Source organism: Castor canadensis, chromosome 3 (assembly GCF_047511655.1).
Source record: "Castor canadensis chromosome 3, mCasCan1.hap1v2, whole genome shotgun sequence".
NCBI classification, from domain to species: Eukaryota; Metazoa; Chordata; class Mammalia; order Rodentia; family Castoridae; genus Castor; species Castor canadensis.
Genome location: NC_133388.1, coordinates 18379753 through 18407638, shown reverse-complemented (window position 1 = coordinate 18407638; position 27886 = coordinate 18379753). Strand labels below are relative to the sequence as shown.

The window sequence follows — 27886 nt, the reverse complement described above, 5'->3', positions numbered from 1 at the left end:
ATAAACCTGCACTGCTACAGTCATCCAATTTTTGATAAAGGTACCAAAAACATGCTTTGGAGAAGACAGCCTCTTCAACAAATGATGTTGGGAAAATCTAATATTCACACATAGAAGACTGAAACTAGACCCCTATCTCTCACCTGTACAAAAAATAAACTCAAAATGGATTAAAGATCTTAACGTAAGACCTTAAATTTTGAAACTACTACAAGGAAAATGCTTGAAGAACTAGGCATAGGCAACAATTTTCTGAATGGGACTCCAATATCTCAGGAAATAAAAGCAAGAATTGACAAATGAGATTGCATCAAATTAAAAAGCTTCTGTACAGCAAAGGAAACAATTGGTGGGAATGTAAACTATTGCAGCCACTGTGGAAATCATTATGGAAGTTCTTAAAAAAAAAACCTTAAAACTAGAACTACCTTATGAGACATATATACTACTCCTGGGAATGTACCCAAAGGGATCTGTCAGCATATATTAGAGACACCTGTACAACCATGTCTATTGTGGCACTATTCATAATAGCCAAACAACGGAATCAGCTTAGGCACTCAACAGCAGATAAAGAAATAAAGATAATGTGACAGCTATACACAATGGAGTATTAGTCAGACATAAAGAAAAACAAAATTATGTCATTGCAGGAAAATAGCTGGAACTAGAGTTCATCTTATGAAGTTAAATAAGCCAGATGCAAAACAGCGAATATCATGTTTTCTCTTATCTGCACAATCTAGATTGTTTTTAAAGACATGATATTAGAAGGGGGACTATTTGGGAGAGAAAGGGGACCAGTAGGAGAAGGAGAAAGGCTAGAAAGGGTAATAGGGGTGTGACATTTCCATATACTTGTATGAAAATGTCATAATGAAACCCATTGTTTCATACTATTACTATATACTACTAATTTTTTTAAATTCCCTTAGGGAAAGGATTTTTGTCTGCTTCTTCATTACTGTATCCCCAGACTCTGGAGGAGAGACTGGAGCCTGGTGAGCACTCAGAAATGTTTTGCTGCCTGAGTCTCATGGCAGGATGAAGAGGTCTGAACCATACATATCATGCATTGGTAGAAGAAGTGGGGTGTTGACATGTGGTGGACACGGAGCAACAAGACTTGACTACTGAGCCACCTGTGATGGGCCAGGGAAGAAAGGCTTTTGCCTTGGGTCTCTGTTTGGTGACATTAACTGGGGCAGAATATATGTGAGGTTCACCAAACCCTAGTGTAAGACACTAGTGCTCACTATTGCACATGTACCAGTCTCATGTCACTTAATGACAGGGATACATTCTAAGAAATGTGTCATTAGGTGATTTGTCTCATGAATATCCAAGTGCACTTAGCAAAACTAAGATGGCTATGATGTCACTAGGCAATATACTCATAGGAGAACACCATCATGCATTCTGGCTTTTGTAGACTGAAACATTAATTATTATGCTGTACATGAGTGTATATACATACAAGTATAGGCCTACAGACACACAGGGAGAAAACTAGAGATACACACATAGTCAAACACAAGCCTATAAATACATGTACAACTACACACATTTATAAACATATATATATAAAATCAGCAAAGTATGAGATTTGATATCGCATTTCAATTCTTGTATATTCTAAAAGGAGGCTAGGCAATTTTTTAAAAAATGTTACTCCACATGTAAGTAAAATAGAAGTAATTAGTGTAACTATTAATAATCTCCCCCACTCCTAGCTCCACCATCCCTTTCTAAGGCAGAAGGATTCTTCCACTTCAAGAAAATCTGAGAAACAGATTATTAAAAAATGATAAAACTAAAAAGAACACAAAATTTAAGCTTATGTATCTGGTTGACGTATCTCACACCTATAATCCAGCTATTTAGAAGGCAGAAATCGAACTGCTAGAAGATTCCTCCGATTTTGTTATGGCGGCGATTCCCCCAGACTCCTGGCAGCCGCCCAACGTTTACTTGGAGACCAGCATGGGGCTCATTGTGCTGGAGCTGTACTGGAAGCATGCACCAAAGACCTGCAAGAATTTTGCTGAATTGGCTCGGCAAGGCTACTACAACAGCACCAAGTTCCACAGAATCATCAAAGACTTCATGATCCAGGGAGGTGACCCAACAGGGACAGGTCGAGGTGGTGCATCTATCTATGGCAAGCAGTTTGAAGACGAACTTCATCCAGACCTGAAGTTCACCGGGGCTGGAATTCTCGCCATGGCCAATGCAGGCCCAGACACCAATGGCAGCCAGTTCTTCATGACCCTTGCCCCCACCCAGTGGCTTGACGGCAAGCACACCATTTTTGGCCGAGTGTGCCAGGGTATAGGAATGGTGAATTGAGTGGGCATGGTGGAGACAAACTCCCAGGACCGCCCTGTGGATGATGTGAAGATCTGGGTAACCTTGCCGCCCTCTTGGGCATACCAGGTCCACCACAGTGGTCCCAGCCTGCCAGCTTCCAGGTGGCCTAGAGTGACTTGTAACTCTAAACTGCATTTTGGCCTTGCATATCCTGGAACTAAGGAAACCTGGGGTCTCTGGTGAGTTAGAGACAGAGTGTCTTTTAATAGGATGCTTCTTTTCTCTCTCCCTGGGGCCTAGGTTGTCAGGGCATTTGCAGAAATGCCCACGTGTTCACTTCCTCACAGGCTCCTGTGCCCTGTGAAAGCCCCCCACGTTTCCTTCGTCTCCTTCCTGTGCATGTGTGCTCTGACACACTTGGAACAAAATGGAGCTGACTCGGTCATATTACAGCTTCTCAGCAAACTTGTTCCTGGGGAGATTTATATTCTGGCCCACACTGCACACTCTGGTGGCTGACAGCCACAGAATTCAGAACCAAGTAGTGTCTATCAGGCTTGTTAACTCTGTGCACAACCCACTGCATTCTCCCGCATTTGTTCTTCCAGGGAATATGTGCATCTCATGTTTTCCTCCCCAAGCCAGAACATCAACACTGCTGTTCGGACACTCAAACATCCCACACAAAGCCATATTGAATTTTTGCCAGAAGAAAATGCATCCAACAATCAGGTTTCTAGGAAGGTGTCAAGTGGGGAATGCTAATGTGTAATAATTGAGAAATGAATTTACTAAAAGGAAGCAGAAGCATTGACCATTTTTTCCTCAGGAAGGAGTAGAGGTCTACCAAGCACAAGGACAGACAGACAGTGTTCTCTTAAGGACAAGCAGCACTGAGGGATTTTTAACCTAAGACAATAGAGATTTTGTACATTACGCTTAGAAAAGATCTTTATGTAATACATAGAAACCTCCAAAGTAAATGTCACTGATGGTTGAAGTCACTGCTGTGGTCTAAGTGTTTCTAATACCATTTTCCGCTTGGCCACGGTTAAGTAGTATTTCAGAGTTCAGGTGAGATGTCACGTCATTTTACCTGGACCTCCATCAGCCCTCCCTGGTCAAGAGCATCACTGACTTTAAAAGGTAGAAGCAGGGCTGGCAGTGTGGCTCAAGCGCCTGCCTAGCAAGCTTGAGGCCCTGAGTTCAAACTCCGTACCACTGAAAATAAACAAAAAAAAGGCAGAAGCAAAGAAAGAAGTAATGCAGTACCCGTTAGCATTTCTGAGGGAAGGGGATAAACTGTAGGTGACCCAGGTAGCTGAATCATCCTTTGAAATTGTGTGTTGCAGTGGGGCAGAGGTAAATGTGTTGTGGCCTTTGCTTCCTTAAGCTGGTAAACTCCTTAAAGTAGGAATTACGTCAGTGTTTCTCATCACTATAAATTTTGGAATGGTTCTGTTCAACAAGCCTTCCCCATCTTTCTATCTTTCCTTTCAACAATGAAGAAAACCCACCAACAAACTATGTAAATGACTTTGTAACTTCCCAGAAAAAAAAAAGAAGGCAGAAATCAGGAGAATTAAGGTTCAATGCCAGCTCAGGCAAAAAGCTAGAGAGACCCAATCTCAATCAATAGACTGGGTATGGTGGCAAGCTCCTATGATTCCAGCTACATGGAAGGCTGTAGGTAGGAGAATCATGGTCCAAGACTGGCCCCAGACAAAAACAAACAAACAAATAAAACAACAACAAAAAGTGAGATCTTACCTGAAAAATAAATAAAGCAAAAAAGGGCTGGGGGTGTGGCTCAAGTGGTAGAGTGCCTGCCTAGCAAACAGAAGGTCCTCATGAACAGATAAGAGAAAGGTGGGAGAAGGTCACAGAAAGACTGATTGGAGCATTTGGCACTTGGGAAGGCTGGAAATTCCAAGTGGGAAAGAGGGAGAGTTGCAGAGATGGCTGTCCCCTGGGTAGAGAGTACTGACAGGGTCAGCAGGGAGAAAAAGGATAAGCAGATTAGCTGCTCACAATGAAGCCACTCCCATCTGTAGTGTGTCTCCCAGAATGTGGTCTTAATATGGTAGCACCTTAGGAACTGTACAGAACTCCAGGTTATAGGCAAGATGCATAGCTTTCAGCATTTGTGAAGGGATGGCTGTCTTGCCTCTGTTCTATCATGCGACTACATGTATCTGGCTGAATGGAGGCTAGATTTGCTCACAGAAGTCAACAGTGCCAAGACTTTCTATGTCAATGTAGTAAGAGAATTGAAAGATGCCCTAAATTAAGTTACAGTCCAGAGTGGAGAAAGGAGATATGAGAAGTTCATTTTATCTCAATTTCAAGTTAAATCAACAAAGAAAAAAAATCTTTTCTTGCTGAAGATTACCCAGCAAAAAAACCACATCACATTTTTCTTTTAGAACAGCAAAATTTCTCTTTATGGTCAGATGTGGTGGTTCATGCCTGTAATCCCAGCAGTCAGGAGGTTGGGATAGGAGGATTAGGAATTTAAGGCAGCCTGGGCTGTACAGCAAGACTCCTCTGTCTCAAAAATTTAAAAAATCAAACAAGTAAAAAAAGCAACAATGAAAAAACCTCAACTTTTCTTAATGAACTAACTTCCTATCCCAGGACTTTGCCTTCTTTGAGGTGTCCCACCCTCATTTATAGTCAATGATTTCTGTGTCTTTCTCCAACATTTCATTATAAAACACCCTGGCCCCTTAGAACTTAGGTCTGGCAAATATTTTTCCAATGACTATCTGTTCATGCTGCTGGAGGCTTGGGAAATTTGACCCAGGATCTGTCCTTTGACCTTTGACGGAATCTGTAACAATTTAATAAACCCTGTATTTCATGAAGAGACCTCTTAGTCTCAAAAGTTTGATATAACAATTTAGCAGTGATGGACAGGACGGAATATATGTGTTGTGCGTCAATAGTGAAATAGTTTTAGTTTTTAGTGTTTCACAGCTAAAATGCCTAAATTAATCTAGAGCAATCCCGCTCACCCCCACCCCCATTCATCTCCAAGGCAACATTTCAAGCACCTGCTAATGGAAGTTTCCAGGGGCAGAGGTGACTTCCATCTTTCTAGCGTCCTGGTGGATGAAATAAACGATGAACTTTACCAACTCATTCAAGACAGGAAAGTGAAGACATTTGGCAGCATCCCAAGTCACAGGTCATCAGTAAACCACAGGTTTAGATGACTCATGAGACAAAGAAATACTCTGAAGTGAGTAGGTTAATTCCAGAGACCAGATAGGAACTTAAATGTTTGTGTATCAACTATGAGCAACTTATCTTTGACAAAGGAGCTAAAAATATACGATGGAGAAATAGCAGCCTCTTCAACAAAAACTGCTGGGAAAACTGGTTAGCAGTCTGCAAAAAACTGAAACTAGATCCATGTATATCACCCTATACCAAGATTAACTCAAAATGGATCAAGGATCTTAATATCAGACCCCAAACTCTTAAGTTGATACAAGAAAGAGTAGGAAATACTCTGGAGTTAGTAGGTATAGGTAAGAACTTTCTCAATGAAACCCCAGCAGCACAGCAACTAAGAGATAGCATAGATAAATGGGACCTCATAAAACTAAAAAGCTTCTGTTCATCAAAAGAAATGGTCTCTAAACTGAAGAGAACACCCACAGAGTGGGAGAAAATATTTGCCAGCTACACATCAAAGGACTGATAACCAGAATATACAGGGAACTTAAAAAACTAAATTCTCCCAAAACTAATGAACCAATAAAGAAATGGGCATGTGAACTAAACAGAACTTTCTCAAAAGAAGAAATTCAAATGGCCAGAAAACACATGAAAAAATGCTCACCATCTCTAACAATAAAGGAAATGCAAATTAAAACCACGCTAAGATTCCACCTCACCCCTGTTAGAATAGCCATCATCAGCAACACCACCAACAACAGGTGTTGGTGAGGATGTGGGGAAAAAGGAACCCTCTTACACTGTTGGTGGGAATGTAGACTAGTACAACCACTCTGGAAAAAAATTTGGAGGCTACTTAAAAAGCTGGACATCGATCTACCATTTGATCCAGCAATACCACTCTTGGGGATATATTCAAAAGACTGTTACTCCAGAGGCACCTGCACATCCATGTTTATTGCGGCACTATTCACAATAGCCAAGTTATGGAAACAGCCAAGATGCCCCACCACTGACGAATGGATTAAGAAAATGTGGTATCTATACACAATGGAATTTGATGCAGCCATGAAGAAGAACGAAATGTTATCATTCGCTGGTAAATGGATGGAATTGGAGGACATCATTCTGAGTGAGGTTAGCCTGGCTCAAAAGACCAAAAATCGTATGTTCTCCCTCATATGTGGACATTAGATCAAGGGCAAACACAACAAGGGGATTGGACTATGAGCATATGATAAAAGCGAGAGCACACAAGGGAGGGGTGAGGATAGGTAAGACACCTAAAAAACTAGCTAGCATTTGTTGCCCTTAATGCAGAGAAACTAAAGCAGATACCTTAAAGCAACTGAGGCCAATAGGAAAAGGGGACCAGGTACTAGAGAAAAGGTTAGATCAAAAAGAATTAACCTAGAAGGTAACACCCACGCACAGGAAATCAATGTGAGTCAATGCCCTGTATAGCTATCCTTATCTCAACCAGCAAAACCCCTTGTTCCTTCCTATTATTGCTTATACTCTCTCTACAACAAAATTAGAGATAAGGGCAAAATAGTTTCTGCTGGGTATTGAGGGGGGGAGCGGGAGGGGGTGGAGTGGGTGGTAAGGGAGGGGGTGGGGGCAGGGGGGAGAAATGAACCAAGCCTTGTATGCACATATGAATAATAAAAGAAAAATGAAAATAAATAAATAAATAAATGTTTGTGTATATGTCAACATGCCAGTTCCAAATGCCGTCCAGTTCTTGGAGCCATACATTATTTCCAGTTAATAATTTTTCCTTATTTAAATTTGTTACTATTTTCACAATTGTCCTAGTCCTTTGACAGTGGAGGTCACTGTCTTAAGTTGCTGACAAAAACCCAATAGTAGTTATTTAAATATTTATAAGGTTCACGTCTTGTATCCAAGTTAGCATCTCTTTCAAACCTCCATACAAAGGCCTGAGCGCAACTTCGCGCGGGATTTTGACCTCATCGGCTTCCGTAGCGTCCCTCGGCAACTTCCGCTCGTGACTGGGCGTGGTGGTGACGCACTTCCGGCAGCGGTGGCTGGAGCGGCCGGGACAAGATGGTGAGTGACTAAGGGTTTCGGGTGGATGGTCGCGGTGCCACGGACCTGAAGCGGCCCGAGCGAGAGAACTAGGCGCTGTCCGAGACCCCCATCCGCCCTCTCCCCGTCCGCTGGCCGGGTCTCCTCGGTGGGCGAAGGTGGCGCTCGGGTCCATTGCAGACCCGGGACAACAGAAGGGTCCGACTCGCTATCCTTGCCCCTCCGCCGACCCGGGCTCTGGGTCAGGCGTTTTCCGGGCCGTTCGAGTGAAGGGTTGAGCGAACGTGGGACTCGGTCAGCTGCAGAGGGGTCTGCGGCGTTTCGTGTGGAAGGCCGGAGGTTCGAAGGAGCTCAAAGGAACAGGGCCCCTGGTACTTAGGCCCTGTGTTCATTAAGTAGCTGCCCCCTTGGTTTGCTTGGGCACCGAGGGTAGCAGGGCTTGAAGAATTGATGGCTCTCGGGGCGGTTACACAGAGAAGGCTTACCATAAACAGAAAGACGCATGCAATACCGTGTCCCGAGCAGCATGGGGTCTGGCTAGGCTAGCATGTATGACTGTTCTATAGCAAGGGGATGGGGAGAAGTGACAGCAAAGGACCCTAGGAGAAGATGGGGTTTGAATAGAGGCCTAAGTTGAAGGAGTAACTCGTGCAAATGTCTGGGTCCGGAAAGAAGGACCAGCCAGTGTGCAGAGGACCTGAGATGGGGCTGAGCTTAGCCTGAACCAGGAGCCCGACCACGCAGCGGGCTTAGGAGGACTGTGCGGCAGCGTTCCAGGATCTTTGCCAGCAGTTTCTCCTTAATTCTTACAACAGTAACCGGAGGTAATTATCAATACCATGCTCATTTTGCTAAGGAGGAAACCGAAACATAGTGACTGTGGTAGAACACAAACCTTGTCCTTGTTTTCTGAGCAGTAGATAAACACCCAAGTTCTGGTGTCTAGCAGGCATGAGTGTTATTACAAGCTTTGTGACAATAGGCAAGTCGCTTAACCTCTCTGGGCCTTGGTTTTCTTATCTGTAAGTTAGGAGTGATGATTTACCAGTTTCAGTGTTTGGAAGAGTTATTTGGGCGAACGCTCTGAGAACGTTTAGCACAATGCATGGTATATCCTAAGAGCTCAGTCAAAGGTGTAGTTCTTGTCATTTGAGACTGAGAAACATGTACAATATCCCAGAAATGGAGTGTGGAACACATTTAGGAAAATATTCTCCATTGGGACCATGTTTACAGGGTAGTGAAAAAGGTAGCTGAGGTTAGGTGTAGCTACTTTGGCAAGGGTCAAGCTTGCCAAAATGAGTGTGGACATAATACCATAAAGGGCAAGGAGCAGTTGATGGCTTTTGAGGAGGAGCATGAAGGGTCAGCTGTTTGTTTTGGAAGGTAATAGCTTGCTGCTTGCAGGGCTGGAGTCCAAGTAAGAAGTGATGGCCTGAACAAAAACAAGTGCAGGAATGGAGACAGGAGATAGACCAAAAACGTGAAGACTAGAGCTAGAATGGATTTGGACAGTTTTAAAGTGCACATTTTAGCTGGGTGTGGTGGTACATGTCTAATTCCAGCACTGGGGAGGTTGAGGCAGGAGGATCAAGAGTTTGAAGCTGCCTGGGCTATGTAGTGAGAACCCGTCTCAAAAAACCAAAAAAATAAAATAAGGCACATGTTTTGTAGCTAGTCTGACAGTTAAAATTCAGATCTTGCCCTTCTTTATTCACCAGTAATAGTACATTGGTGAGAGCTTACATAAGTCATGAAAGTGATGATCTGCATGTGTTACTCCTTTGCAGCAATAGGTGAGAGCTAATATCCTCCTCCTCTCCAGTTAAGGACACCAGAGCTCAAGAAGGTGTCCTGACTTACCTACCCAAGGCCACATAACTTGTAGTGATGAAGGCACAATTCAAGCTTGGATTTGTCTAATTCCGTAGCCTGTGTTCTCAGACTTGTAGTTCCTCATCTGTGAAAGGAATACTGAAAGCTACCTTAGAGAATTGTGTGGAATTAATGATAGCACAGGGAAAATACATAGTTCAGTGTTGGGCACATACAAGCACTCCACAAACATTAGCCACCCCAGCCATCAGAATTTCCTTAGAAATTCTAAAGTAATTGCTAAAGGCCTATAACGTGAACGGCCTGTTCGGCATGACTAATTGTATTACTCAGAAGCTCTTTGAGCCTTTAGTTAGCTTCAGAGTAAAACACAAGGTTTTAAGAATCTTGCATGTGGTAAAACATGTTACATTAATTGTATTAGGTAACCACGATGTGATGGTTTTGTCTTAGATAATGAAACTGTAGGTATAATTTGAGGGGGCTGACTGGCTCCACTGAACAGTAAGTTCACTGTTATATTTAAAAGTCATCATTTGAGTCATTTCTGTATGTGAAGCATTGACATGTAAATGAAGGGTCTGTTTTAAAATACAAAATCCCACTGAGCCTTTTAATACACTAAGTTCTTAACACCTTAAGGTGACAGCTTTTCAGATTGAGACAAAAGGTCTGCCCAAGTACCCCCAGGCTTTAGAGGCAAATAGTTGTTTGTCTTGTGGATCCTAGTGGATTTGTCTAGAGAGTAAATGTTTGTCAGATGTCTACATCTTTCCTAGCCTGATATCCTGAAATACACTCTGATAGTTGAATATTAAAGAATATCAGGTTCTACACCTTCCGCTCAAAAGATTTAGGCTTGGAACCCTAGCTTCTTAATACAGACACTCTTAATCAGTTGCAAGTAATCTCTTCCACATTAAACACCACACCCTGGCTGTAAGGGACTGGGACTTGTGCATGTTAAAACTAAGGGATATATTCGTGTTTTAGAATCACAGGACAACAAGGATGTTTTGTTGAAGTGATGATATTCTAAATTTACATCTGTGTCTGATTTTCACCCCCCCAGGGTCAAAGTCAGAGTGGTGGTCATGGTCCTGGAGGTGGCAAAAAGGATGACAAGGTAAATAAGTCAGATAATTACTGTGATGTGAGCACATTGTGAAAAATGCCATGGGTCTTGGCTTAGTTCCTTGGGGATCCATAAAATTTAAAAGCCAAATGATCCAGTAGTTATTAAACTAGGCTGGCTTTGGATAGAACACCTTTTTCATATTTTTGAAAAGGTTATTGACCCAACTATCAAGTAGGTATTTATGAGCTAATTTTTTTAACTGTGTAAAAGTATCAACATTACAGAAGTTTTAAAGTAAATTGCCTGTAATTTTAATGTTTAATATCCTGAGGTGTGAAGAACTGCCTCATATTATTCAAGCTTTGGCATGTAATTCAATTCTGACTTCTCTGTATACCTTATTGGAATAATCTGACTCACTGTCATTTATGTGTATTATTAAAAGATTTCATTTGCTTATAACAATTGCATTTTACTCAAAGTACAGAAATGTGAAATCTTGTTTTGGGTTTTTTTTGCAGTAGTGTGTTTTTTAACTCAGGGCCTTACTCTTGCTAGGCAGGTGCTCTACCACTTGAGCTTTTTTATGATGATTTTTAAATAACATCCTAAAAGAGAAGGAAAATTGTACCACCTGGAAATAGATTATGGTAATGCAGAAATAAATGTGTGTTATGATTTCAAGTGACTTTTTTCCTGCTCTTCTAAAAACTTAAGGACAAGAAAAAGAAATATGAGCCTCCCGTACCAACTAGAGTGGGGAAAAAGAAGAAGAAAACAAAGGGACCAGATGCTGCCAGCAAACTGCCACTAGGTAATGACATGTTCTTCTCTGCTATCCTCCCAGTTCTAGGGAAAGCCATATCTGTGCATGTAGCTTAGAGTCTGAAAGCGTAGACACAAAACGTGGGGGTGATCAAAACTCTAGCTCTGTGGTTATAACCCTGTTACCCTTCAAAACTCTGATGTGCAACATTCCTCTAGGTTGGCGTACTTTATGTTTTATTTTAAAATACAGTGTTCTTACAGTCTCACATTAAGAAATTCCATTAATTTTTTTTAAATAGCCAGCTCTAACATATTAAGGGTATAGGTTGTTTTGTGTTTTGTTTTTGAGATAAAGTCTCGTTGTGTATCTCAGGCTGGTCTCAGATTCGTGATCCTCCTGCCTCAGCTTCCTAAGTGCTGGGATTATAGATGTGTACTACCACAAGAGTATAGTTTTAGATTATAAAACCCAGGTTGAGCTTGAGTACCTCCAAAATGCTCTCATGAAACAAAGTGTTAATCTTATTAAAATTTGGATCATGTGATACCAGAACTTAAAATTTTTCATTGGCTTCCTGATGAGTATAAAATAACAGGTGTCCTGACCCAGCCCACCTCTCCATGCTCAGCCTTGCCACCCCCCTTGCCCATTGGTCACACTGCCTGCCTTGTGTCCTTTGACTCCTCTGTATGTTAGGCCTTTGCCCTTATTCTTCCCTCTGCTTAAAATGCTCTTCCCCCAGATTCTTCCCATGGCTACCTGTTTCTCATGCCTTTAGATACTTCAGCTGGAATACCACCTCTACCCCCATCTAAAAATGTCCCTCCTTGCTTAGAAGAAATAAACTAATTTTTTAAATACTGCTCAGTTAAAAATATAGGGAGTCAGATAGTAAAACTTGCTGTTGACTCTACTGTGGTAGTCAATATGGCACTGGTACAAGAATAGACAGCTAGGTTAACAGAAGAGAATGAGAAGTTTAAAAACAGTCAAATTACATGGGTATTTTAGATATATTAAAGGTGACATTTCAATTCTGTTGGAACTAGGAAGGGTTATTTAATAAAAATGGTTGGCATTTTTTATTTTCTATACAGAGAATGAAATTAGATCGCTTGCCTTTGACAAATGGATTACAGATATACATAGAAAATAAATGGAAATTCGGGAATATATTTAATCTTAGAGGAGAGAGCCCTTTGAAATTCATCAAAAAATCCAGAAACCATAAAAGAAAAGGTTGACAGATTTTGTTTATAGGAATAATAAAATTCCTTTGTGGCTTGACACCTCACACTCAGTGCCGCTTAAAATTACTGAAACAAAGCTAAAAGAAGCTATGGGAAAATATTTGCCACATATGTGACAAAGAAAATTAATATTGCTAGTACTGCAAAATTCAACAAATGGATGAATATGTATACAGAAGTCCAAATAGCAATGTATACTGAATGGGCAGCACATACAACTTTTTTTTTTTTTTAACTATTTTTGGTGTAGCTGGAGTTTGAATTCTTAGGCAGGAGCAGTGACACTCCTCCAGCCCCTTTTGCTTTAGCTAGGTTTTGAGTAGTGTCTCGCATTTATGTGCCTGCCAGCCTTGACTATGATCCTTCCATTTATACTTCCCATGTAGCCGGGATGGCAGGCGCACACCAACACACCCAGTTTTTATTGGTTGAGATGAGGTTGCTGAAGTTTTTGCCGGTACTGGCCTCAAACTGTGATCCTTTTGGTCTCTGCCTCCCAAGTAGCTAGAATTATAGACATGAGCCACCATACCTGGCCAGTTGTCACCTACTTGTATCTATGGTAAAGAAGCCAAAGTGTCTGCTGGTGGGAATGTAAACTAGTACAACCACTCTGGAAAAAAATTTGGAGGCTACTTAAAAAGCTAAACATTGATCTACCGTATGACCCAGCAATACCACTCTTGGGGCTATACCCAAAAGACTGTGACACAGGTTACTCCAGAAGCACCTGCACACCCATGTTTATTGCAGCACTATTCGCAATAGCCAAGTTATGGAAATAGCCAAGATGCCCCACTACTGACGAATGGATCAAGAAAATGTGTTTATACACAATGGAATTTTATGCAGCCATGAAGAAGAATGAAATGTTATCATTCACTGGTAAATGGATGGAATTGGAGAACATCATTCTGAGTGAGGTTAGCCTGGCCCAAAAAAGACCAAAAATCATGTTCTCCCTCATATGCGGACATTAGATCAAGGGCAAACACAACAAGGGGATTGGACTATGAGCACATGATAAAAGCGAGAGCACACAAGGGAGGGGTGAGGATAGGTAAGACACCTAAGAAACTGGATGGTATTTGTTGCCCTCAACGCAGAGAAACTAAAGCAGATACTTTGGGGCAACTGAGGCCAGTAGGAGAGGGGGACCAGGAACTAGAGAAAAGGTTAGTTCAAGAAGAATTAACTTAGAAGGTAACACACATGCACAGGAAGTCAGTGCGGGTCAACTCCCTGTATAGCTATCCTTATCTCAACTGGCAAAAACCCTTGTTCCTTCCTATTATTGCTTATACTCTCTCTTCAACAAAATTAGAGATAAGGGCAAAATAGTTTCTGCCTGGAAGCGAGGGGGTAGGGGGGAGAGGGAGGGAGTGGGGTGGTTGAGGGGGCGGGGGGGAAGGGGGGAGAAATGACCCAAACATTGTATGCACATATGAATAAAATAAAAATTAAAAATAAATAAATTAAAAAAAAAAAGCCAAAGTGTCTTTTGGGTCAGTGGCTTTTTTTTTTTTTTTTTTTTAAAGGAACTGGGGTTTAAACATTTTGCCTGAGCTAGCTTTGAACTGTGCTTCTCCTCATCTCTGCCTCCTGAGTAACTGGTGTGAGCCTCCACACCAGCCAGTGACTTCTTTAAACATATAGGCACTGTGGATTATTTTGCACTGTTTGTTCATAAGCTTTTTCAGATACTTGCTTAGAACTGCCAGAACTCATTTCTCCTTTTCATTTTGGTACATGTATTCGTAGAGTTAGCAGTAAATTTGGATTTTTCAGAATCTTTCCAGCTTATTTTAAATGAATTTACTTTAAAGTCTTAATAGTTTTTCCTTAATTACAAACTTTAAGTTTCAAGAATAATAAAACTTTTTTTTTTTTTTTTTGCAGTACTGAGATTTAATCTCAGGGCCTTGCACTTGCTAGGCAAGCACTCTACCACTTAAGCCATGCCACTAGCCCTAAAACCTTGTTTTTTAATTACAGTGACACCTCACACTCAGTGCCGCTTAAAATTACTGAAGTTAGAGAGAATTAAAGACTATCTTCTCATGGAGGAGGAGTTCATTAGAAATCAGGAGCAAATGAAGCCCTTAGAAGAAAAACAAGAGGTAAGTAAAAGTTAGTCCAGTTTTCTTTTTTACAAAGTGAATTCTATTTAGAACCTAAAACTTGGCAAATAAATGAGATTAATGAAGTTGAACCTATCCAGGATTTTATGAAGCCTTATTAAATACTTTTTTTTTTTTGGTTGAACTGGGGTTTGAAATCAGGGCTTCACACTTGCAAAGCAGGTGCTATACCACTTCATCCACATCTCCAGTCCATTTTGCTCTGGTTATTTTTGGAAATCTCTGGGCTAACCCCAAACCACGATCCTCCCAATCTCAGCCTCCCAAGTAGCTAAGATTACAGACATGAGCCACTTGTGCCTGGCATACTAGCTACCTTTTAAAAGCGTTAGCTGATTGCAAATCTAGTAAACTATCAGGATCCTCCACCTTTTGGGTCTAACCTGCTTTTCCTTCTCCATGTATTATAGGAGGAAAGATCAAAGGTGGATGATCTGAGGGGAACACCAATGTCCGTAGGAACCTTGGAAGAGATCATTGATGACAATCATGCCATTGTGTCTACATCTGTGGGCTCCGAGCACTATGTCAGTATCCTTTCATTTGTGGACAAGGACTTGCTGGAACCAGGCTGCTCAGTCTTGCTTAACCACAAGGTGAGTTCTCTCCACAGGAGTACGTTCTCCTTAGATCTGCCCACCTGTCCCATGGAAGTGAATCACCAAAGCACTCCTGGGGATGGGGAGAACAATGCTGTAACTGGCACTGCATTGTTGTGAACAGATTGAGGGAACCTCATGCTCCTGTGTTAAAGCTTGATGTTCGTTGTTAGGTACACGCTGTGATAGGGGTGCTAATGGATGACACAGATCCCCTGGTCACGGTGATGAAGGTGGAAAAGGCCCCCCAAGAGACCTATGCAGATATTGGAGGGTTGGACAACCAGATCCAGGAAATTAAGGTATGACTGGGTACCAGCTCTGGGTTTTTAGACCTTTGGTTAAGAAACTGTTCAATGGAGGGTACTTTGGAGGTGTTCTGCATGTTTGTTTTTCTTTATTGATCTGGTCAGTAACTGACTCAGAGCTTCGCAATTGTGGAGTATTTTTATTTGTCGATACTTAGTTAGGTAGTAGAAATAACAGTGAGTTCTATGATAACTCCTACAACAGCTGCAGTTCAGTACTTCTCATGTGTAACATTTACTGAATTACCTGTGTGAAGACATGCGGTTTCCAGTTGTGCTGACTTTGGCTGAGGATATCTGTAGACCCCCAGTGTTACGTAGAGGTACAGGTGTACCTGTACAAGCTTGTACAGTGTTGGTATCTAGAACATAATGTAAGTGTCACAGTGGTCCTGGGGCTTAGGGGGCTGTGGTCACTCAGGATGACTGTGAGCCAGCTCTCTGCATGTTCTTTTATCCATAGTGAAGTCATTCATTCAGGTCATCACAGATCTCCACTTGGGACCTCTCAGCTGAAAGTAGCTATAATGTCTCTAGGTGGGAACAGCCATCGGGAAGTCTTTCCAGGTCCTGTCTGTAGATAAGTTGAAAAGGGTGAATTTTAGCTTTCTTATGTCACTTTTGCTCAGGAGTATTTTAAATGTTGCTGAAGGTTGACTTCTACTGTAAAGTAAAAGGGAAACGGTGTGAGTCAGAAAGGAGAAGGCTGCTAAGAGCTTAAGCAAGACACACGTATGTCTTCAGCATTTCCTTGCTAAGCATCCTGTCTCTAAGAACATAGAGATTTTTGCTGAAAGCAAGATAATGCTAATAATATCAGTAAGAAAGTCCCTGCATTTTTACCAGTGTTTCTTTTCTGTAGGAGTCTGTGGAGCTTCCTCTCACCCATCCTGAATATTATGAGGAGATGGGTATAAAGCCCCCTAAGGGGGTCATTCTCTACGGCCCACCTGGCACAGGTATGCTCTGTGTTTGACACTGCAAGCACTCAACGTTAGCTTAGTTTTTTTGTTTTGTTTTGCTTTTTGGTTGCTGCACATGCTAGGTAAGTGCTGTACCATCCCCAGTCTTTCTTTTTGGAGACGAGTCTTGCTTTGTAGCTCAGGCTGACCTTGAACTCACTAGCCTTCTGCTTCCCTCCCAAGTGCTAGGATTACAGGTGTGCTCAGTTCATATCTTGAGTAGTAGCCCTGGCTAGTTATAATTACTAACCTGTCCAGGAGGACACCATAATTCCTTAGGTTAAAACAGATGCTCAGGGGCTGGGGCTGTAGCTCAGTTGTGGAGCACACTGCTTAGCTTGCACAAAGCTCTGGGCTGAATTCCTAGCACACACCCCCCAAAAAAGTAAAATAAAAACAGATTCTCAGCCTTGACTATGCATGCACATGGGAATCACTTTGGGAGCTTTAAAAACATTCTGATGCTGTTCCCATCTCCAAAGACTCTGATACATTCAGCTGGAGTGTGCCAAGCCTCAGAGCCATGTGGCTCTCTGGAAGCCACTGAGGTGTTCAGATTAGGTTCATTTTCTTGGCCTAGTGATGATGAAGAAACACTTGTTGGATGGATGGATGAATGAATGATAATATATACATACTGGATTCATTGTGCAATATGTTGACCCCTGAGTAAGTTGTAGCAACGAAGCCTGAGCAGTTACATAAGTTCCAAAGGAAGAGCAGCTATCTGCTTGTAAGAATTGAAGCTGCATTCCTGAGGGTTGCCCAGGAAGAACTGGGAGGACCTTGTGCACAGAAGTCTCAAGCTGCAAGAGTCCAGTCTACTACAGCCCTTCATCTTCCAGCCCAGGAAATTAATGTTGCAGAGAGGCACACACTCCATGTGTCTCCTTAGGGTTGGACTTGAGTTCTGGATGGTGTTTATCACTGATGGTCCATGGGAGTTACTTGGTTCTGCAACTCTGGGCTGGATGCATCAGGTTATTTTATATGCAACTTTGAAGGGCCCAAGAAAGCCTCACTTAAAAAAGTGAGATTGGTTTCATTGCTAGTACAAAACAGTTCTTCCTACAGGTGATTATAGTTTTTAATTCTTTAGTAGAAACTTTGGGTCGTGGTTTGAAAATATTCAAGAGAAAGATATTTTCTGACATCACAAGGACTTTAGGAAAGCAGTTGAAAACAATCAAAACATGTTAGTAGGTTAGGAGAACAGTGTCCAGACACCTGATGGTGGCATGCTTTTTATCACTAGGATCCACTTTTTAAAAGGTGAGAATGTTTCTAAACAGAACCAGAACTTGAGGGGTTTATCTGTTTTATCTTTGTCTTTTTTGAAAAAACAGGTAAAACCTTGTTAGCCAAAGCAGTAGCAAACCAAACTTCAGCCACTTTCTTGAGAGTGGTTGGCTCAGAACTTATTCAGAAGTACCTAGGCGATGGGCCCAAACTTGTACGGGAATTGTTTCGAGTTGCTGAAGAACACGCACCCTCCATTGTGTTTATTGATGAAATCGATGCCATTGGGACCAAAAGGTAGACTTTCTCTTACCTGTTCAGAGGCAAAACTATGCAACTCTTCTCTGAGAATGAACGATCTTGGGCTTCTTGTGTGGTGACTTCTTGCTGTATGTGGCCCTGTGGATGCTTCAGGCACTGCTCTCCCAGGGCCACATAACAGCTACCTAGTTGCTAGGAGTGTCTGGAAATTGGTCAGTCATGAATAACCAGCTCGAGTACTTCCTGAGCTGAGGACCGTGTGGACACAGCCATGAGCATGGCAGTCTCTGCCCTCATAGGCAGGTTGGGGGATCAGACACCAAATGGAGACAGAATAAATGATAAAATTTCAGGCACAGAAACTGCTGCAAGGAAATGTGATCTGTAACTTGGCTGATGGTGTCTTTCTCCATCTGTGCTACTATAAACAAAACACCACAGATTAGGTAATTTATAAAGACAGAGGTTTGTTTCCTCACAGTTCTGGAAGCCGAGAAGTCTAAGACCAAGGAACTGGCATCCATGTCTGGAGAAGGCTGCTTTCTGCTTCCAGAATGGTGCCTTGTTGCTCAGTCCTCCAAAGGAGACAAATACTGTGTCTTCATATGGCAGAATGACAGAGCAAAAAGGGCAAAGCCAGTTCTCACCAGCCTTTTTATAAGGCACTGATCACTTTCCAACAGGCACTACCTCTTCATTACTACCACAGTGAGGATTAATTTTCAACAAAGAATTTGGGAAGCACATGTAGACAGTAGCATGGGGTGCTGACTTTTTTTTTTTTTTTTTGCTAGATAAGTTGGGAGTGGCATTTGGGTTGAGGAAGGAATGAGATTTCTGTCATGACCAGTCTTTGCATAACTCCCCTTTAGCAGATCAGTTGGGTCTTCATTTCTTTCTTTCTTCTGCAAAGATATGATTCAAATTCTGGAGGTGAGAGAGAAATTCAGCGAACAATGTTGGAACTGTTGAACCAGTTGGATGGATTTGATTCAAGGGGAGATGTGAAAGTTATCATGGCCACAAACCGAATAGAAACTTTGGATCCAGCACTGATCAGACCAGGTTAAATTTGTTTTTGTTTCATTATGGAGAATTAATATGTTTATGTATGTTTGTGCTTTAGGGGAATTATAAGATGGTACACAGAATAGCAAATATGGTAGTGAAACCTGGAATAGCTTACCAAAAATATGTCTCCATAAGATCATGATCAAAGATCATGATATAGTCTTTGCCGCGTGGCCCTTTGAATCCCAGTCTTACATCTTTTTTTCCCCACAATAAATATTCCCTTTTTAGCCTCAAGAACTCACTTCTTTTCCTGAAGAAATAATTCATATTATAGCTTGGGTTTGTTTTTTTACATTGAGTCAGCACTGGGAAAAGCAGTAATTGTTTTGCTATCTTTTGCAGTGTTTTTAACAAGGTTGATCTGTCCTTTATCACTAAATAGGCCATTCATGAACTGCCCTTTCATTTACTTCTGAAGGTACCGAAACAGGATTTAAATGAGGTGAATTCAAATGTAGACATTTACAAAGTGAATGCTCACTTTTTAAGATTTGAATGTCATCCCACAGAACACCATCTCACTGAAACCACATGTGAAGGGATGGGATGAGGCCTCTTTCTGGGGCAGGGCAGAACAACACTTCGATCTGGATGGGGGTGTGACTGAAAGCTTTGTACCTGCAGGCCGCATCGACAGGAAAATCGAGTTCCCCCTGCCTGATGAAAAGACTAAGAAGCGCATCTTTCAGATTCACACAAGCAGGATGACACTGGCTGATGACGTAACACTAGATGACTTGATCATGGCAAAGGATGACCTCTCCGGAGCTGACATCAAGGTAACTCAGCTAGGTGGGCTCTTCTCTAGAATCATGGCCCATCAGTTAGGAAAGACTGAAAGTTTTGGGGGTGTTGTTTAGGCCAGGTGTGTGGATGTCTGGGTTTTAATATTAATTGTTGTGTTGGTATATTTGCTTTTTAGATGAAGTCATTTAATGTATTTTATGAAGTAAATAACCTCAAACCCCTATAGCCACAGGGATGAGTCACTGGCACTAAGCTTGTCTTCTGTGCAAGGCCCAGGTGATGTAGTGGGCTTAGGTGTGTCAGACACACTCAGTCCCAGGTCAGGGAAGTCACCTCAGAGCTACCAGCACCCACTGCATTCATGTTCCCACTTTGTGTTCAGATGGCTTCTACAGATTGTACCTACCCCTTGGTTCCATCACAAATGTATGTGAGCTGTGATGTTTCTTCCCAGCTGCCCAGGCCTGGTGCAGTGAATGTAGGTCCAGACCATTCTCCCTGAGGAGATCTGGTCTTCACTGGTACAAATGCTGTGATTAGATAGGAACAGCATAGGGTTTTTCCAGCCCAGTGCCCACATTGAGCCTCCAAATCATTGGAATCAGTCCTAGAGAACTAGGTTAGTGGCCTGTTGGTGAGAAAAATCTATCTTCCTTTTCTTCTAATTGAAATTATCTTTTCATTTGTACATCAACTTATTTTGAAATTTTCAAACCTTCAGAAATGGGACCACACAGTATGGGGTACACCCACATCCTCATCACCTAGCTTTATCAGGAGCACTGATATTTTACTCACCTGTGTGCTGTGTTGCTATGCACAAGCACATCTACCTTTTTTGCTGAACCGTTTGAAATAAATAACCTTATAGCCATCACCAAAAGAAATTTCAATGCCAAGATTAGTTATTTTTGTTGCATACTTTGCAAATGTTTTTGTTTTACTTTTGGCAAGTAATTATTGAGAAAACGTATTAGAATAAATACTCCAAGTTAAAGTATAGCAGGCCTCCCTTATTCACGGAATAATCACACGTGGTCTTGACCAAGTGTAATAATATGCATTTTTAAAAATCCAAAGAAATTTCAAAAACAAATCTTAAATTCTTGCATGTGCATTGTGCAACTCAGCTGACTCAGAGAAACTCTCAACTCAGCCCCTCATTATCATCAGTTGCATTTAAATCGTGAGATCTGCTGAATGTTTCCATGCTCTTAATTTTGTGAAATTATGCCTTCCCCCAAAAAGTAATGTGCTTAGTTTAAGATAAAAGTAATGTGCTTAGTTTAAGTGATAAAGTGAGAATTTTAGGTTTGTTGGGCAGCATTATGGGCAAAATGAATCAAGCATCCACACAGCACAGTGCTGAGCTCTGTGCAACCTGGGCATTTGCAGCTTGTCCTTCAAGGTGTCTCCTTGGAACTATGTACCTGTGAATAGCAGTATCTAGCCAGCATATCTATGTTCTGACTATAGCAAAATGAAATGGACGTACATATACTCTCAACTGTCTTTGTCTTTAGGGTATAATTTTTTAGTAATAATATGCCCATTAATGAAAGTGTATCTGTAAGAATTTACTGACCTGCCCACCAAGCCACATAGCTTGTTAGAATCTGAGACAAAAACCTAGAAACTCTATCCTTGATTCCTGGGCCAGTCCTCTTTCTTGGTTATAAGTATTCCTAGCTTAAGCCATCTATGATCCTTTCACAAAATAATTAGGATGCTTAAAATTAAAACCACACTAAGATTCCACCTCACCCCTGTTAGAATAGCCATCATCAGCAACACCACCACCAACAGGTGTTGGCGAGGATGCGGGGAAAAAGGAACCCTCTCACACTGTTGGTGGGAATGTAGACTAGTACAACCACTCTGGAAAAAAATTTGGAGGCTACTTAAAAAGCTGGACATGGATCTACCATTTGATCCAGTAATACCACTCTTGGGGATATACCCAAAAGACTGTGACACAGGTGACTCCAGAGGCACCTGCACACCCATGTTTATTGCGGCACTATTCACAATAGCCAAGTTATGGAAACAGCCAAGATGCCCCACCACTGACGAATGGATTAAGAAAATGTGGTATCTATAACACAATGGAATTCTATGCAGCCATGAAGAAGAACGAAATGTTATCATTCGCTGGTAAATGGATGGAATTGGAGAACATCATTCTGAGTGAGGTTAGCCTGGCTCAAAAGACCAAAAATCGTATGTTCTCCCTCATATGTGGACATTAGATCAAGGGCAAACACAACAATGGGATTAGACTATGAGCACAGGATAAAAGCGAGAGCACACAAGGGAGGGGTGAGGATAGGTGAGACACCTAAAAAATTAGCTAGCATTTGTTGCCCTTAACGCAGAGAAACTAAAGCAGATACCTTAAAGCAACTGAGGCCAATAGGAAAAGGGGACCAGGAACTAGAGAAAAGATTAGATCAAAAAGAATTAACCTAGAAGGTAACACACATGCACAGGAAATTAATGTGAGTCAATGCCCTGTATAGCTATCCTTATCTCAACCAGCAAAAACCCTTGTTCCTTCCTATTATTGCTTATACTCTCTCTACAACAAAATTAGAAATAAGGACAAAATAGTTTCTGCTGGGTATTGGGCGGGGGGAGAGGGAGGGGGCGGAATGGGTGGTAAGGGGGGGGGCAGGGGGGAGAAATGAACCAAGCCTTGTATGCACATATGAATAATAAAAATGAAAAAAAAATAATTAGGATGCTTAATATTTTTTAAAAAATAATCTGTTCCCAAATGAGCAATTTGTTTAGTCTGTCTTATACCTTATTTCAGAATAGCTCTCTAGATTGTCTTATACTTCATTTCAAAATAGCTTTGAATTGCTTAAGATAAAAATAAGCATTTCACCTTCTGAACATACTGTTCTTTCTTTTAGGCAATCTGTACAGAAGCTGGTCTGATGGCCTTGAGAGAACGCAGAATGAAAGTAACAAATGAAGACTTCAAAAAATCTAAAGAAAATGTTCTCTATAAAAAACAAGAAGGCACCCCTGAGGGACTCTACCTCTAGAGAACTACAACTGCCTTTAGGAAAGTGGAAATTTTCCTAGTCAGAGAGGGATGAGGTTGGGGAAGATGCCCTGAGGAATTCAGATGTCAGTTGATTTTTATTACAAAACTTACTCTGTGTCTTTTGGAGTATGACATGCAGGACACCCATCAGGCGAGCTCCATGTGTTGGTCACTGTGCTGTGCTGCTCTCTGCTTCCCAATAAAGTGTGCTCTTTCACAGTCTGTGTGCGGTCTGCAACAGGCTGGGATCCAGCTCTAGGGAAGCTTCTGGGCAATCACAGTGGACCCACACTTCAAACCCCAAAGGCATTGGTGTCACAGTAGTGGGGGAGAGGTAAGATAAGAGCCACAGAGCCAGTGATAATTGTTTGAATAATAAAGGCTGACTTCATGTGGCTCGCATGTTGCCTATAGAGAAGGAAGCAGCTTCCTGCTGTGGACCACACAGGTGCTCACATGCTGGGGGGTGGAGGTGTGGCGGAGATGAGGGTGTTCTTAAGAGACTTAGAGCTACTAAAAGAAACCTCAGAAGGTTGGGGGAAGACTCTCATCCCAACCTTGTCTTCCTGGGTTCAGAACCTCATCACTTTAAACAGAATTCAAGAATGTGAGAGCTTCCCTTTCTTATTTTCTTTACTTCTTTCCTTTCTGAAAAATTCACTGAGGGGCAGGGTGGCCTGTGTACTAGTTTTCTGTTGCCACCGTAACAAGTAAAACAATACAAATTTATCTCAGTTCCATAGGTTAAAAGACACCTAAAGTCATGATGTTGACAGGACTGTGTTCCTTCTGGAGGCTCTAAGGAGAACCCAGTTCTTGACATGGGATTGGCAGAATTCAGTTTCCTGCAGTTGTAGGGCTGAGGTCAGCACTTCCTGGTTGGCTGTCACTGAGGACCTTTCCCAACTTGTAAAGCCCACCCTTCCTCCTGACTCCAGGCCTCCTCTATCCTCAAAGCCAGAACAGGTTAAGCTTCCCTGCCTTTTTTTTCTTGTCTTCCCATCTGCCTTCCTTTTCTTAAGGACCCTCATGACTACATTGGACCACCCAGATAACCCAGGATAACCTTCCTGTTTTAAAGAATTTCCATTTGCATAGTTCTGGCCATGTGTAGGCTCCAAGGCTTATAGTATGGACATCTTTGGGGCCATTCTGTCTACCACAAATGACATCCAGATGTGGATGGGGACAGTGTACCTGTGGGAAGGTGGGCTGTCCACATGGAGAAGCTAAAAGGCAGGGTGAGGATGCCAGCCAGGTGTGGTGAGAAGGGTGCAGGTATAGGGCTGGGGTACCCCGTACAGGGAAGTGGCATATAGGCAGGGTGAAGGAGCATTCCTGAGGGTACCCATCCCTGGGGGCCATGAAGGTGAGGAGGGCATGCAGGACTGGATGGTGTCAGCAAAGGGGAGATAGATTACATATGGTCAAACGGTGGTGGGAGTGTGGGAGCAAGGCTTCTTAGGAAAAGATAATCCGAACGGACTCCTGGGAACAGCAACAGCTCATGTGGAGCTGCACTGATCCAGGGCTGAGCAGGTCAGGTGCCAGATGAGCCTATAATGTATTATGCTAGAAGGCAAGGAACTGCTCTACCCATAGCAAATCCTACATTTTCATTTTAACCTTCTTCCCACACAGCAAGTAATATGCCAGTAGTTGATGTGAGAAGCTGCTTCATCATGTCTCAGGGTTTCCCTGCCCACTCTCATGCCATTCCAGGCTCCCAAGGTACAGGTTACCACTGGGGAATAGATTGGGTGGGAAATTGGTGGTGGTGATTTGTGCTCTTCCTCTGGACTGGAGTCACCAGCGAGCTTCCTGCTTTCCATGCATGCCTCGCTGCGCACACAGCAGCTGGCTCTGGAAAATGGCAGATTCTGACCCTGCTGCACAGGGTGGGCCTGGAGTCCAAGCTCACTTGTTCCAGAGGATTCTGCTGGTCCACAAAGGCAGATATCACCAGCATAGGGCTTAGGAAATGAGCACCTTGCCACACTCCTGACTCAGGACAGGACACCGAATGTTAAATGACCCTCCACTATACTGGACTGAAGATTGTCTGCTCTTCTACTGACCTGTCTATAGGAGATGATCCTGTGACTCCAAACTCAAGAGGGCCTGGCAGGACCAAGGACACCACCAAGGGCTATATGGGCAGTATGGCAGGGCCAGTGCTTGCTGGGTAGGGGACAAGAAAGAGGAAGCTGTGCACACCTCAACCCCAAATGGTTTCATCACCATTGACATAATTGTTCATCTCTGTATGCATGTACACAGTCACATATATAATATGTAAAACAATAGCATTTGTGTCATTTACGCATCCAGACACAAATATAGAGAAACACTTGCGAGACCACACTCCAGTGTCCACCCTCTGCTCCCAGCCCACAGGCAGATGGCCCACTCTCTAGTCCTCCAGTAGGAGCTCCAGCTCCTCTGCAGGCAGGCGTACACGAAGCTCCTTCTCTGTCATAAGATCCAGGATCTCCTGCAGCTCGTTGGGGAAATGCTCCACAGCGTCCATGTACAACACCTAGCACAGAAATGTCCAGATTCATCACCAGTACTTCCTAGAGAGCATGGAAGAGCTCTGAGGAAAAAGCAGGGCCCAGCACACCTACCCTCTGTCCCCATCTCCCCCCTCCTCCCTCCTCCCTCCCTCCCGAGGTAGCCTGCACTCCCTCTGTGGTTTCCTGGCTCAGGCAGCACAGCATGTCCAGGAGCCACCAAACCCATAGCAGCAGATGAAAGTCACTAATGCCAAGTGAGGCCTAGTCTTGTCATGGGGCCAGAGGGGTGGCAGACACTGTAGTCACCATCAGCTTGGTCTCTGACGGTCTCCTGACCTGAATGGGACGTAGATCCCAACTCTTTCAGCATTTGGGCTGAACTCGGGGGAGATGTTGGGAAAGCAGCTAACTGCAGCTATGCTCCCAGAAAGCACCAGCTCTAGTGCCGGGAAAGGAGATAAGTGCTGTAAGGCTTCTGTTCCACAGGGGACATCCGCACTAGCAAAGGCCCTGAGTGGGCCATCCCCAGAGCTGAACATCCCTGATGACACTGGGTTGGGCCAGACGGGGAAGTCCCTGGTAGTAGACACCACAGCATTTAGAACTTACTTTTGCCCAAGGACAGTTCTGAAGTGCTTTATAGAACACACCTTTGCTTCTTTCTTTATTTCCTAAGGAAACCTGAGGCAGGGGAAATAAAAAAGTTATCAGCTGAAGCAGAAAGGCAACGGCTATTTAAAAAAAAAAAAAAAAAAACCTCTCCTGTATGTTCTACATGTGACCCTCGCTGTTGCCACTCAGCCTTTGTGGCCTCACGCCATCATGGTAGCCAATGAGAAGGGTACCCAGCTACCAGAGAACCCTCTCAGGCCTACAGTGGGGTCAGGGTTATTTCTCTTCCACCAACAGACCCAGGGTGACGGTGTTTAACACTTCAGGCTCCTGAAACCCTGTATTTCCTTTACTGGGAGCCATCACCTCTATGTTAGTAACAGTATCTGAAACAAGACCGTGTGAGATGAGGATGATGGCCTTGTACAAATGAGAAAATATGTTTTAATATTTGCCATTTTATGAAAATTATCTTTTAGAAAAATGAGACAACCAAGTGAGACCCTGGTAATTTCAGAACTAGCACCATGAGTGCTTGGACAGCCTGGACTACATACTGAGACCTCATCACAAAGAAAAATAATAAATAAAAATTAAAAAGCTTCACCTATTTGCTTTTTTCTTATTAAAAGTATGATGTCTCATCAGAAACTTCAGTCTAGTGCTGGCTTCAGCAGCACATACACTAAAATTGGAATTATACAGAGATTAGAAGTCTTAGTCTAGGGGCTACTTTGCCTTGGGGATACCCTGTTGCTATTCTCTCTATGCCTACAATCTAGGCTGAATGTCTGTGGAGCGGCCTGCTGTAAGGAAGAAAAGAAGGGAGGGAGGGAAGGAAGGAAGGAAGGAAGTGCATGTAGCTGTGAGGGTGTGAGCTCTGGTAGAGCTCAGCCTCTGCACTTTTCCATCTGCCCTCCTCCTCCTGACCTTTCCTCCCTCAAGACTGTTTCAGGGGACACCAGCTCTTCCCAGCCATGTAGTGGGCACTCAGCACCCAGCAGAGGACCAATAGGGTTGCTGACTAACCTCCCAGAAACCTGGACCATGGCATCCAGAGATTCCAATTTTCAGCTCAAGGAACTCCATCTACCAAGGATGGCCTCACACTCTTTTCCATTGTTCAAGATTCACTCCCATATCACAGGGACAATAGCTTGGGTTAGAGGCAGCTTCTGGGGAAGACTGCTTCAGGCAAGGCTCAATTTTTCCCCATCTTCTCCAAGAACCAGCTGCATGGCTTCAAGGGACTCCTGTGAGTCCTTTCAGTGAGCCGTCTTGAGGCTGGACCTCTGAGTTTACAACCAACACGCTTCAACGCCCTCTCCCAAATACTCACTAAACTAAGCCTTTTCTTTTTTGAAAGAAGAAAGAAAAATTGCATTACTTTTCTTTCTCAGCCATGTACAGCTAGTCCTGAAACCCAACAAATCCAGGCCCATGCTTGACTAGCCTCAAATAAGAATGATTCTCTGGTGATTCTTCCCTCAATCAGCCATAGGGGGATGCCTTTGCCATATCAGGTGTGGAAAAGCTCAATGCCAGGTGACAGCATGGTGGTGACTGTTTTCCATCCATGATTTCAGTCTAAGTGCATACCTTCACCTGTGACTAGAGAGGAGCCTCGAATGAAAGGAAAGCTCATGGATGCCACCTGGTTCTCCTGGCCCTCCTTCCTCATCTTAATTGTCTCATCTTGATGACTGAGGCTCCTCGTAAAATCCTGTCAGGTCTGAACTCTCCTGGAGTTCCCATGGCACTCCTGTCACCATGTACTGTAACTGGGTAAATGTGTCTCTTCAGGCAGACCAGGGGCATCTCAAGGCACTAACTGGGCTGTACAGAACCAAAAAAAGCACAGCTAATGAAGGAGCAGAGCTGCTATTACAAC

The 27886-nt window shown here is 42.8% G+C and overlaps 2 protein-coding genes and 1 pseudogene across 4 annotated transcripts in view; 2 read left to right on the top strand and 1 right to left on the bottom strand.

Moving 5' to 3' along the window:
* The first annotated feature begins 1903 nt into the window (after window positions 1-1903).
* LOC141421266 (peptidyl-prolyl cis-trans isomerase-like 1 pseudogene) lies at window positions 1904-3834 on the top strand (annotated as a pseudogene).
* Window positions 3835-7485: 3651 nt separating this feature from the next.
* Window positions 7486-23089, top strand: Psmc1 (proteasome 26S subunit, ATPase 1). Its single transcript, XM_020183708.2, has 11 exons — window positions 7486-7569; window positions 10457-10510; window positions 11180-11276; window positions 14477-14601; window positions 15033-15218; window positions 15395-15523; window positions 16392-16488; window positions 17838-18027; window positions 18905-19056; window positions 19690-19844; window positions 22731-23089. The coding sequence occupies exons 1-11, from the start codon at window positions 7567-7569 to the stop codon at window positions 22863-22865; spliced, it is 1323 nt and encodes a 440-aa protein (XP_020039297.1). The 5' UTR covers window positions 7486-7566; the 3' UTR covers window positions 22866-23089.
* Window positions 23090-25245: 2156 nt separating this feature from the next.
* The window catches only part of Nrde2 (NRDE-2, necessary for RNA interference, domain containing), a 46099-nt gene continuing 43458 nt past the window's right edge, over window positions 25246-27886 (bottom strand). For all 3 annotated transcript variants that reach the window (XM_020183706.2, XM_074067332.1, XM_020183707.2), the window contains exons 13-14: window positions 25993-26064; window positions 25246-25406 (exon numbers count right to left, since the gene is read on the bottom strand). In XM_020183706.2, the coding sequence (XP_020039295.1) occupies window positions 25281-25406; window positions 25993-26064 (198 nt within the window). In that variant the 3' untranslated portion in view covers window positions 25246-25280. The remainder of the gene's footprint in view (window positions 25407-25992; window positions 26065-27886) is intronic.

Bases quoted from the DNA above. Each gene is read 5' to 3' on its own strand.
- Psmc1 (XM_020183708.2), top strand. The intron at 19,057-19,689 runs GTTAAATTTGTT...TTGTACCTGCAG, and splicing joins TCCAGCACTGATCAGACCAG to GCCGCATCGACAGGAAAATC. The intron at 19,845-22,730 runs GTAACTCAGCTA...TCTTTCTTTTAG, and splicing joins TCTCCGGAGCTGACATCAAG to GCAATCTGTACAGAAGCTGG.